The 12,867-nt window shown below is 39.2% G+C and overlaps 2 protein-coding genes across 9 annotated transcripts in view; one reads left to right on the forward strand and one right to left on the reverse strand.

Moving 5' to 3' along the window:
- CASK (calcium/calmodulin dependent serine protein kinase) overlaps positions 1 to 12,867 on the reverse strand; it is a 230,704-nt gene that overhangs the window by 143,664 nt on the left and 74,173 nt on the right. The gene's annotated exons all lie outside the window — the stretch shown is intronic.
- Positions 1,984 to 9,405, forward strand: GPR34 (G protein-coupled receptor 34). 3 transcript variants are annotated; one of them, XM_030305118.1, is made up of 4 exons: positions 1,984 to 2,105; positions 2,605 to 2,698; positions 7,768 to 8,627; positions 8,732 to 8,823. In XM_030305118.1, exons 3-4 carry the CDS (start codon positions 7,847 to 7,849, stop codon positions 8,809 to 8,811), a joined length of 861 nt encoding a protein of 286 aa, XP_030160978.1. In that variant the 5' UTR covers positions 1,984 to 2,105; positions 2,605 to 2,698; positions 7,768 to 7,846; the 3' UTR covers positions 8,812 to 8,823. The 3 variants fall into 3 exon arrangements, with proteins under 3 accessions (XP_030160978.1, XP_030160976.1, XP_030160977.1); XM_030305116.1 differs by having other exon boundaries at positions 1,991 to 2,105; positions 7,768 to 9,405; XM_030305117.1 differs by lacking the exons at positions 1,984 to 2,105; positions 2,605 to 2,698 and adding an exon at positions 6,728 to 6,976 and having other exon boundaries at positions 7,768 to 9,405.

Below are 12,867 nucleotides of genomic sequence, written 5' to 3' on the forward strand. Positions count from 1 at the left end.
TCATGTAATTTATTGAATACTATATCCAAAGCGAAAAAGAGAATGCCTGCATGGGTATACAATGGTTGTAAGCGTATCGGTTGTTGAGTCTCGAGACAGTATGGCCAACCAGGAGCTGCAGCTCACCGCCACTGCCGGCAACACTGCTGGCGCCACATATCGCTTGCCTGGGAAAAGATCAAAATTTGAAGTGCGGTTTCTGCTGAGCACACATGGTTTTTGCACCACTGCAAAGCCGAAAAATCTGAAGTTGAACCACTGTAAGTTGGGGACCGTATGTGCACTGAAATCTGGTCATAGTAGGGCCAACCAGGGCACTGAAGATGAAAACAGGGTTAGTATTTTGAAATGGGAGGCTTAGGTGTGGAAAGGTTGCTAGTATAATATAAAAAGATTTATGCTAGATTTAGTGAAATAGAATGCTAATAAACACCTATTTAAGTCATAAAAAAAATTCTGCCAAAATATATTTGCATAGCCATGCTTACTGAAGCTTTATTCACAATAGCCAAGAGGTGGAAGCAACTCAAATGTCCACTGACAGATGCATGGATAAAGAAAATGCAAGAGATACACACATGCAATGGAACATTACTCAGCTTGAGAAAGAAGGCCGTCCTGTCACATGCTATGACATGGGGGAACCTCGAGAATATTATGCTAAACGAAAAAAGCCAGTCATAAAAGAATGAAATACAGTATCATTTCACTCAAATGAATGATCTATGTTAGTGAAAATCATATAAAATAGAAAAGTAATTGCCAAGGGCAGGGAAAGGGAATTAGTATTTAGTGATGACAGAGTTTCAGTTTTGCATGATGAAAAGTTCCAGAGATCTGCTGCACAACAATATAAATATACTTAACAGTATTGGATTGTATGTTTAAAAATTGTTAAGATAGCAAGTTTAATATTACACTTTTTTTTTTTTTAACCGCACACACATGAAATTCCTGCCCGACCAATACAGTAATCTTCTTCCTTCTCAGGAGTTCTAAGGGGGAAGTAAAAGCTACAAAATATTTTCATTCTAGAATTTAAAAATATTCTGTCCCATGTGTCATAACAAAGCAAAAGCTCTGGAGAATACGGGTTCAGAAGCGTGTAAGTACCCAGATATAATTAGAATGTTAGATAAAGCCCAGTGGAGTTAAATGTTATTTAGCATAAGTAAAGCTGCACGGTGACAATTATGGGGAGGATAAAAACTAATCTTTCGTTTCAGATGACAACAAAAAAAGGGAAATGCCATGAAACTGCAAGGCCAGCAGTTACAGAGATAGACAGATAGTCATTAAATATTGGATTGGGACCAAAACAAAAACTGCAGAATTCCTTCATTATTTTCTGTAGAAGATAGGAGATATGTCAATTTACTTGGGAGAGTCTGTCACAGTGATAAAAAGGGGAGAATACGATCCCAAATCTCATCCCGTCCAAAATTGTAAGACTGTTTTAGAAAATAAATCCAAGATCTTCAGGGTATGCATGAAAATACACTAAAATAATGTACAGGTCAAATAAAAGTTGAAAAAAAAACTCAAAACTTAAAAAAAAAGAATAAAATAATTCGTTACTGATGTTAGGAGAATTCAATACGGGAACGCCATTTTCTGTGAATAGCTTAATTTCTAAAGTGAATCCCGAAAGAAACAGCAAATGCAATGCATATTATGCATCACTTCATAGGAAAAACAGAAAATGTGTATTTCTGCTTAGAATTCATAAACCTTCTTTATCTGGGGAGGATAAGAGAAAACTTCCTACAACTGCCAAGGTGAAAGGTATGCATAGAAAAAATCTTCTAAAGGAATGTTGACTGACCTTAAACATGAAGTTGCTGCACGCTGGTGGGCTGGCTTTTTTTTTTTTTTTTCTTTGTTAACATTTCTACAAGGACTCAGAGGGGTATCATATCGAAAAAAGAAAGAAAAGGGGTGGTGGTGGGGGGAAACAGCCTGATTACCACATGCAAATATATAAAAAGACAACCTCAACCAAGTGAACCACCACCGGATGGAGAACCCAGCTGACACATAAAGAAGAGTCTCTGTGTTTAGGGAAGCTTGGGGCTCTGCTCCTTTACTGCAAGAGAGCCTGAACTGTGAGTACTCCTTGATTTCAGTTATAGAAATGATCCATTATTTCAGTTAAAATTTGATTCTCTGAATATTAAAAGTGAAAGCGGCTTCGTGGTGACTAGGACCACTTTGCTTTCTGGAGCCCTGAGTAAGGTGCTCGAATGAGACCTCTGCCTTGGTTTGACTTAAAATGAGGCTGTCTTCTTAGTTACTTGAAGTACTTGAGGACACTGCAGGGACTGAAGCTCATCTATTGATGCGGTCACACTGCTTTACACTGTCTTTTGCATTCTGCCATAAAGACCTGCAGAGCCACTTGAGTTGACTGAAAGTTATTTTCATAAGCAACCAATTTTATTTCCAATGTGGTAGAAGTGATCTATCACTTATTAACGTTATGGTTATGCTGACTCCCTAGTTTCAATGGTTGTACTTTACTGTTAAATTTATAGCAAAATCGAATATACTACTAATTGTATTATTTCCTAAGCAACATGCTTTTGATTTTTATTCTGTATGCAGCAATTAGTGCAATTTTTTGAAGCATGGCCTGAGGGATCCGGTCACTATCAAGTCAAACTACAAACAGTGAAAGGTTGCTACTATTGCCAAATAGGTATGTATTTTAACAGAGCGATGTGATGTTTTCACAAACGTACCCAGAATGCATTTAAAAAGCTTTTGCTCGGATTGCCTGGCTGGCTCAGTCACAAGAGCATGCAACTCTTCATCTCAGGTTTGTGAGTTCGAGATCCATGTTGGGTGTAGAGATTACTTAAGTAAATGCAAACTTAAAAAGAAAAGAAAAAGCTTTTGCTTATTCGAGGCCACCGTGGAATCTGTAGGGTGCTGCCCTCCAGTACAGAAGCTCCTACGTGAGCCAGATGAAGACTATCGGAAGGGGGTGGTGGTACCGGCTACAAATGCAGCACTAACACAGCATGGCAAGCTTCAGGATTTGTCAAGTAACAACACTTAAAAAACCTTTACCATCTACTATCAGGAAACCATTGTGACTTCAATATGGCACAGGAGTCTCAATGCCCACTGGGAAATTAGTCCACTATGTGAATACAGTGGTCTGTTTCTTGTCCTCACTGGCCATTCTTATCAAATAAGTAGTTTTTAATACATCAACAGATGGCCTTAAGAATAGTGAGTGACGGACACATTGAACGGAGGCAAACATCAGCCATTAAGTGTAAAACAGAATCTAGTCTGTTAATTTGTTAATAGATGACTAGACACTAGCCATCTAATACATGGTTCTAAATGATGGCTACTATTACTACTTAAACAAATGCATTGCTTTTGCTTTATTTTCTCTCTCGTTTTTTTTTAATGTTTATTTATTTTTGAGAGACAGCGCGAGCGGGGGAGGGGCAGAGAGAGAGAGAGAGAGACAGACAGACAGACAGACAGACACAGAATCTGAAGCAGGCTCCAGGCTCCAAGCTGTCAGCACAGAGCCCAACATGGGGCTCGAACTCACAAGCCATGAGATGATAACCTGAGCCGAAGTCAAACGCTCAACCATCTGAGCCACCTAGGCGCCCTATTTATTTTCTCTTTTTTTAAAAAATGTTTATTTTGAGAGACAGCAAGAGCATGCATGCATGCATGGGGAGGGGCATGGGGAGGGACAGAGAGAGAAAGAGAGAAAATCCCAAGCAGGCCCCCCCACTGTCATCACAGAGCCCAGACGTGGGGCTCAATTCCATGAACTGTGAGATCATGACCTGAGTTGAAATCAAGAGCTGGACTCTCAATCAACTGAGCCATCCAGGCTCCCCTTACTTTATTTTCTTTAGGCTTGAAAATAAAGCAAAACCAGAAAGGTTTTTGTGCTAACAGCTTTCTAGAAACATCCTGATTATGGCTTTCAGGCCTAGAAGTAAGTTTGAAACTAAACATTCTGATGAATGATTTGTGATTCTGTAAACTCTGGACTTCTTTACTTACTCTAATGGACAGGGCAAATGAAAAGATTAATACCTTTTTCCAAAAAAGTAAAGCTAGAAGGTATAGCCTCTTCTTAAAATTGCTAATGTGAGGGGCACCTGGCTGGCTCAGTCAGTAGAACATGTGACTTTTGATCTTTGGGTTGTGAGTTCAAGCCCCACCCTGGGTATAAAGATTACTTAAAAAAATAAAATCTTTAAGGGGTGTCTGGCTGCTCAGTCGGTGGAACATATGACTCTTGATCTTGGGGTTGTGACTTTGAGCCCCACAATGGGTGTAGTGATTACTAAAAAAAAAAAAAAATCTTAAAAAAATTGCCAACGTGGATAATGTTGAAGGAATCATGTCTAAATACTGCTGACAGAACTCAGAATTAAAAAAGAAAATGCTGTTCATATGTGATCAGGAGGAGTGAGGTTTAGGGATCATGGACCCTAAAAGGTAGGCAGATCTGAGTCCCAGCTTGGGTACTGCCATTTAAAGAATTGTGTGGTCATGGGTAAAGTTCACAACCTCTTGATTTCTCATTGTCTCTTTTGTAATACCTACCTCACAAGTTTAATATAAGGATTATGTACATGAATATAAATGTGCTTAACACACTGCCTGGTACACAGCAACTGCTAAATAAATATTAGTTAATGGGTCAGCCATCTAGCTCAAGGGTTCAATTCTCGATGCACATTAGAATCCCCTGAGGAGCTTTTAAAGGAAACCATTGCCTGGAGCCCATTCCAGATCAATTAAATCAGAAGATCTGGGGCTGGAGCCAGGCAGTGGTATCTTTAAAAAGCCCTCAAAGGGGTTCTAATATGCAGCTCAGGATTGAGAGCCACTGACAGTCTCTTCTATATCTCCAGGGTAAGGTGCCTACTTCCTTCAGCTCGCTCCTATGACATAATTTGGGCTTTTCTCCCCATGTGGTCTGTGGCAGTTTCTAAGTGTGATGTTAGGATGAAATGGCTGTATTCCAGTTCAGGACTAGTAGTGACAACCTTCAGGTTAGTGGTGACAATCTCCACTTAAGACATTCCATATCTGTGAATTCAACCAAAGAAGGGGGTTAGTTTTTGCTGTAGGCGCATCATACTACCAACCCAGCAACCTCGGTCAAATGCAATTTTCTTAATGCAGTCAAAGCTCTTCCTGTACTTGAACAGCTGATTTTGCTGTCCACATGTAGAACTCCACCTGCTTTTCTACTAAATTCCCTCTTTCATTCAGCAATATTTATTGTGCTAAGCACTTGCTACACAGAGGCAAACAAACAAAAAAAAAGACTTGGTTCCCAATCCTAATGGAGTTTAAGATCTGGCATGGAAGAAGGAAAAAAAAAAAAAAAGAACTACTTACAGATGAGTTTTTACAGGCATTTTGGCTATCTGAGCTCTTAAAGTCATGTCACTTGCCATCAAATTTCCTTTCATCAGTGGCCATGGGAGGTTTCTACCCAAGCTGCAGCAAGCTTCCCACGTAACCATACAATGCAAATTCCTCCTTTAGGCACCCTTTTCCTCTTCCTGGTAATCTACATTGCATTATCGGCTTCCATTCTTCCTAGATTGCCCTTTCCTTTTAGAATTTCTGATCACCAGATACATGCATGTAAGTTTCTATAAACTTTGCTGAAATTGGTTCCTGCAGTTGAGACACAGGACAGACTAGACTGGGTCCGCCTGCCTCCCTCCCTCCACTGACCTGAACTGTGGAGACAGGCTCTTACCAGAGATAGATTACATAACTTCCTCTTCACCAGCCAGTTCTTCTTCCCTGGAATCAATTTTCCCTCTTTAGCAAAATTTTAAACTGGAATTTTACCCTCGACTATATGGTTTCTTCTTGATCAAATTATAGGTGGAATATTAAGAAAGGCTAAGTTCTTCCAAATGTATTTCTCTGCGTACCATGTCACATCCAGAAGTTATTTTCATTCAATTCCACTTTACAATATAGCATTCAGAATTTGAATGTGCATGCCTACAAAAATGTTTCCTGAGAGCAGGATCTTGGACTTGTTCACTTTTGGTTTCCATGCAGTACTTAGCCATGTATGAAATATTTACTAAAATGAGATTAGTCCAAAGGTGTTTTTATATATATAAATTTTAGAGAGAGAGAGTGTGTGTGAATGGGGGAGAGTGGTGGGGGTGGGGGAGAGAGAATGCATGTGCATGAGCAGGGGAGAGGGGCACAGGGAGAGAGAATCTTAAGCAGGCTCCATGCTCAGCTCAGAGCCTGATGCAGGGCTTGATCCCATGACCCTAGGACCATGACCTGAGCTGAGATCAAGAGTTGGAGGTTCAACCAACTGAGCCACTCAGGCATCCCCCAAAGGTGGTTTATAAATTTTTTAAATGTTTATTTATTTTTGAGAGAGAGAGAGAGAGAAAGAGAAAGACACAGAATCCGAAGCAGGCTCCAGGCTCCCAGCTGTCAGCACAGAGCCTGACACAGGGCTTGAACTCACAAACTCAGTTCGTGACCTGAGCCGAAGTTGGATATTCAACTGACTGAGCAAGACACTCAGGCACCCAGGTGTTTTGTTTTTTTTTAAAACTAATTTTCATTGAGTACTTTTATGTGCCCAGGGTTAAGTTCTTCATACACATTGTGCATTTCTACAGATGAGAAACCTGAAGCTTAGAAAAGATGAATTGGTGTCACCAAGGTCACAGAGTTAGTCAGGTCTGATTTTGCTAACCTTGCTCAGAATGTCTTTGTGTTACACCTGCTAAGATGCTGCTGTAGAGAAATGGGGCAGTCACTCTGAGACCTCCTGGGACCCTCTCTTCATGTCTTCTAGCTCCTTATGATGGCCTCTCAGACTGAGGGCTTCATTGCACTCAATGCCCAGGAAGGAGCCAAGAATAGGTGGCGCTGCTAACATTCTCTGCTGCGGCAAACAAGTGGAATTCATACACACTCTTATAAGGTTCGAGCGACAGTTGCAAATGACCTAACCTGGGGCATAGTAAGCTGCAGTTAGTTGTTTCAGAATCTTGGAATGCACATCGTGCTTCCCATCTGTACTATCACTCTATGCTTCCGGGTCAGGAGACTGTCTGTCTCAACTAACTGGCAGCCTTTGCCACCCGGCTTGGTTTTGTTTGGCTACCTTGTTACAAGAGTCTGTCTGAGGGGGCAGGTGTTCTGCTCTCTTGGGTCTGCATAGCTCGCAGGCAAATGATTTTAATACGCCCAACTTGGTCTTAGCTTGAAAAGGAAGAAATTTAGGACTCTTTCTTCTATTCCCCCCCGGGATGGAAGACTGCCACAGTTTATGTCATATGCTGTGTGGCAATCCTTGCCCAAATGAACGGATACCAGACACAAGGGAAGGAGTCAAGGCAGGGAGCTGGGCAGGGGTCAGCAGTGGGCCCAGCTCACTCATGGCTGTAACTACCTTTCGGGAAATGGACCCTTATCTTTGAACAATATGAGCTGTCATTTCTCCATACGTCTGTCTCTATTCCCATAACAAACTCCATACGGCAAGTTAAATAAAACAAACCTTGAACATATACCACAGCCATAGGAAAGGTTAGAGCAGGACATTCCCTAAGACTCTAGTACACTTACTGCTTGAGTTGTGGTACCATGCTGCTGCTACATACATAGTGCAGATACTCAAAGTTTCTCCCATCTGAAAATATATCGCTTATTATTTGTGCTTAAAGAAACTTATTAAAATGGCAAATAACTCAATGCTGCTTTCCCTTGTAGGAAAATTCTGAAGATACCAAAGCTACACACAAGGAACACGTCATTTAGCACCTTCACTTTTTGATCCCTACACCAGACAATGAGAAGTCACGCCGTAACAATGCCAACCACTTCGGCCTACAGCTGGCGTTGGTCCTCTCAGGGAGTGAACTTTACAGCTAATCACAGCATCCCAACGCCACACACCATGTCAGGAACATCAGATACTGACTGTGTCATGGATGAGAAACTGCTCTCTAGCGTGTTAACAGTATCCTTCTCTGTTATTTTCATCGTGGGACTGGTTGGAAACATAATCGCCCTCTATGTATTTCTGGGTATCCACCGCAAGAGAAACTCCATTCAGATTTACCTACTGAATGTAGCCATTGCAGATCTCTTACTGATCTTCTGCCTGCCTTTCCGCATAATGTATCACATTAACCAGAACAAGTGGACACTCAATATGATCCTTTGCAGGGCTGTGGGAACACTATTTTATATGAACATGTACATTAGCATTATTTTGCTTGGATTCATCAGTTTGGATCGCTACATAAAAATCAATCGGTCTATACAACAACGGAAGGCAGTAACAACCAAACAAAGTATTTATGTTTGCTGTATAGTATGGACAGTTGCTCTTGCTGGATTTCTAGCTATGATTATATTAGCCCCTAAGAAAGAAGGCCATGATTCCAATAATTCCACAATGTGCTTCCATTATAGAGAGAGGACGAATGCCAAGGGAGAAGCAATTTTTAACCTCATTCTTGTGGTAATGTTCTGGCTAATTTTCTTACTAATAATCCTTTCATATATTAAGATCGGCAAGAATCTACTGAGGATTTCTAAAAGGAGGTCCAAATTTCCCAACTCTGGTAAATATGCCACCACAGCTCGGAATTCCTTTATTGTACTCATCATTTTTACTATATGTTTTGTTCCGTATCATGCCTTCCGATTTGTCTATATTTTTTCACAGCTAAACAATCCACCTTGCTATTGGAAGGAAATTGTTCACAAAACCAACGAGATCATGCTGGTCTTCTCGTCTTTCAATAGTTGCTTAGACCCAGTCATGTATTTCCTGATGTCCAGTAACATCCGCAAAATAATGTGCCAGCTTCTTTCTAGACGCTTTCAAGGGGAAGCGAGCAGAAGTGAAAGCACGTCAGAATTTAAACCAGGGTACTCCCTGCATGATACATCTGCTGCAGCTAAAATTCAGTCTCCTTCTTAAATCACTTGAAGTAAACACATTAAAAAGAATGAGAAAATACAACATCTTAATACTTTGAAGAACTAAAACCTATGAAACAAAGCTCTAGCATTTGCAAAGCTCAGATCTGCTCAAAGCTTGTTGCATATTTGTGATATTTCATTTGCTTAGTTGTAAAATATTTCAAGGGCAAGAGAAGCTTATACTCATCACTAGATTTTAAATCTGTATGTAAAATCTTTTCAAAACATGTTGTTAACACTCTTAACATAGATTATAGAGTTAAGTGAAATTTATAGTTTTAACAACAGAATAATTAAAATATACTTTCTCAAGTCACTAAAGTAGTTACTCAAAATTAAGCACTTAATATTAGAGTGTGTTTCAAAGGTAAATGATTTGGAGACACGTGGATGGCTCAGTCGGTTAAACGTCTGGTCACGATTTATTTTGAGAGAGAGACAGAGTGCACAAGTGGGGAAGGGGGGAGGAAGAGAATCCCCCCTTCCCCACTTGTGCACTCTGTCTCTCTCTCTCTCTCTCAAAATAAATAAAGTTTTTTTAAAAAAGATAAATGATTTGAGGACCAACAACGTGTCAGAAAATATGTTCTTTGTCATTTAAAAAGCCTGTATAATTTGCTAGTGTATTCATTTATGCCTGAACCTCCATAATAGATGACATAATAAAATTCTACTTAAAAATTAAAAACATTTATTATCTATCACTGCTTAGATAAAACAGAATTTAAATACTGTACAATAAAATCAAAGAACAGATAAGCTAAGAATTTGATAGCCTAGCAATAGGACTTAAACCCCCACCTTCCTTAAAGCAGATTTATGAATGACTCTGCCATCTTGGACCACACTTTACTGGAGTAAAATTGAAGATATGCACACCTTATGATCCATCAAGTCTGCTACTAGGTATACATTGGACAGAACGACTCAAGCATGTTCACAAAAAAACATACATAATCATGCTCAGTGAACTACTAGTTCATAACATCAAAAGCTTGGAAACGACCTAAGTTGAGTATGCATCAGCAAAGGAATGGAGAAATACACTGTGGCTTATTCACAAAAGGGAGTATTACCCAGTGCTTCAAGGAACTACACCTGCATGCATCAACATGGAGAATCAACAAAAAACAATGTTGAATAAAAAACACCCTCCCCAGACCCCAACTGCAAAAAGGGTATATACCATGTGAAATCATTTATGTAAAACACAAAAACACATAAAATACCACATTATTTATGGATCTATAGATACATAACAACAAAATGTGCATAATATACACAACATAACACACCAACTTAAGGTTAATGGTTGCAGCTGGAGAGATTTGAAGCCAACATGGCAAAATGTTAATGTCTGTTAAGCCTCTGTGATAGTACTTGGGTATCTGTCATATTATTTTTGGCATATTGCTGAGTGTTTGAAATATTTTATAAGAAAACAAAATTATAGATTAGAATTAAAGGAAGCAAGTTCTGAAATTTTCATGTATGCTCAAAACTAACTGGAGACTAAGCTCCAAGAGAAAGGGGTCTTATTTATCAAAAGGGCTCCTGGGAGATTAGTGCGTTGCAAGGCACACTGAGAGGTATCTGCTGAATAAATGAATGAGTGGATGAATGAGACAAGGAGGGAGGGAAGGGGTGCTTGACAGAATTGAAAATGTGGGTGTATTTCGTTTTTTTCTTGTTTGGTGTATCTGGATATAACTGCACAGAGCATCATACAATTGGAATCAGGAGATGTCATTAAAGGAAGCATTCTTAAAAGTTTGTCCAGCATGTGTTCAGTTTTTTTGGTCACACATAGAATCAGAATGCTATTGAGTAAATATGTAAAAGCCTGTTATGACAAACTCCAAAGATCCATTCATAAGTTTGTCACAGAGTATGAGAATTTCTTATAGTTAGAATAATTCTTCAAACTTCAGGTGGGCCGCTCATTGAGAAATCAGTATTAAAGAGTATGAAGAATTTTGTTAGGGTTGAATTTAAATTAAAAAAAAAACACTTTTTTTGATTTTTATTCATTTTTTGAGAGAAAGAGACACAACGTGTGAGTGGGGAAGAGGCAGAGACAGAGGGAAACACAGAATCCAAAGCAGGCTCCCGGCTCTGAGCTGTCAGCAGAGCCTGACACAGGGCTCGAACTCACAAACCGTGAGATCATGACCTGAGCCGAAGTTGGATGCTCAACCAACTGAGCCACCCAGGTGCCCCGAATAGAATTTTTTTTTTTAATGTTATTTGAGAGAGAGAGAGAGAGAGAGAGAGAGAAAGGGGGAGGGAGAGGGAGGGAGGGACAGAGAGAGGGGAGATACAGAAACAGAAGCAGGCTCTAGGCTCCAAGCTGTCAGCACAGAGGCCGACGCGGGGCTTGAACTCACAAACCATGAGATCATGACCTGAGCTGAAGCTGGATGCTTAACTTACTGAGCCACCCAGGTGCCCGCCTCATGGGTTGAATAAGTTTTAATGGGATTTGCCTTGTATACAATTAGTGCACAGCCATATTTCGGTAAGTACACACAACTGATTGAATAAAGAACAGGTCAAAGTGGAATTATATTTAAGAAACAAGAAACATTTGAGAAAATTGAAATTTGCAGAAAAATTAGCTCAGAAAAAACTTGTATTACTTGGCTCTGACATTATTAGCAAATACCACCAAACTGAAATTCAGCATTTGTTTGTATGGTTTTAAAATATGACAGTATGAATTTCCCCTCATGTTCTCAAAGTTAAAAAAATTTTCTTTTACATTACTAGTAAGCATTTTATACCCCTTCATGCCTCTATTGTAAACATACAGTTTGGATGCTTAAATCACATTACTATTAGTTTTATGAACATTAAAAGAAATATAAATACACTCATAGTTCTAGAAGCTGTCTCATTATTTATATTAAATGAGATGATCCCTATACAAAGTCCTGTACAATGGCATTCTTAAAAAAAAAAGGAAAATTACAACACTGAATTAATTTGTGGTATAATACTTTCAGTAAAATAAATTTTGATAAAAGTCAATCTGTGCATAAGCTTATAACAGATTTTGTTTATTGATAGAAGTTTCACTAATAATATGCCTTATAGTAAACTGAATCCTGAGAATGTTTGTAAATTTTTAGAAAAACATGCTACTGGCTTACCAAATTTAAGGCTATTTATTATATATAATCTTTTATTTCTTACTGAGCATTAGTGTTTGCAAGCAGGAAGCACTTGTCCCTACCTCCCCCAACCCAAGGTTTAGCTCTAGAAGCATACAGAAAAAGGAAATTCTGAGGTATATACATATCCTCACCTTGCAAAAGATATTCAGAACAAGTTTCTAAATAGCATCTCACATATGCAAAACTAAACAAGGGCAAACTTAACTGCCTGGCTGCCACACTGAGGCCTAAATGCTGAGTGTTGCTATTCATTTTGGAAAAGTATTCCGTGCAGAGCTGGGTTTGATGATGGTTGAATTTCTAAGATCAGGTCAACAGAAAAAGGAAATTTTGTTCAAGTACAGAAGGCTTTATTTTCAACTTCTTTTAAAACGGATTCTTCAGTCCTGCTGATATAAAAGTAGAACTAAGATAATTACAACTCTGTGAAGCAAAGCCTTACTGAAAGTTACCTGCAAGAGCAAAACAACATGAAATAGAGTTCTCTCCAAAGGCAACCTGGATTTTGCAGAAACATGTTAACAGGCTATTTTTTAGGTTTTTGAAATATGAATGGAAACTTATTTGGCCAGATATTAAAATGCATTCATGTCGTTCAATAAGAAGAGCACTGTGCAGCAGGTCCAAGGGTACGCTTATCAGTGGAACAGAATCCACATCTCTAAGCAGACCCTTGATGATACAGGAGTAGATTATATGA

This window comes from Lynx canadensis, chromosome X (assembly GCF_007474595.2).
Source record: "Lynx canadensis isolate LIC74 chromosome X, mLynCan4.pri.v2, whole genome shotgun sequence".
NCBI lineage: Eukaryota > Metazoa > Chordata > Mammalia > Carnivora > Felidae > Lynx > Lynx canadensis.

Coding starts and splice junctions, on each gene's coding strand:
- GPR34 (XM_030305116.1), top strand. CDS start 7,847: ATGAGAAGTCACGCCGTAACAATGCCAACCACTTCGGCCTACAGCTGG.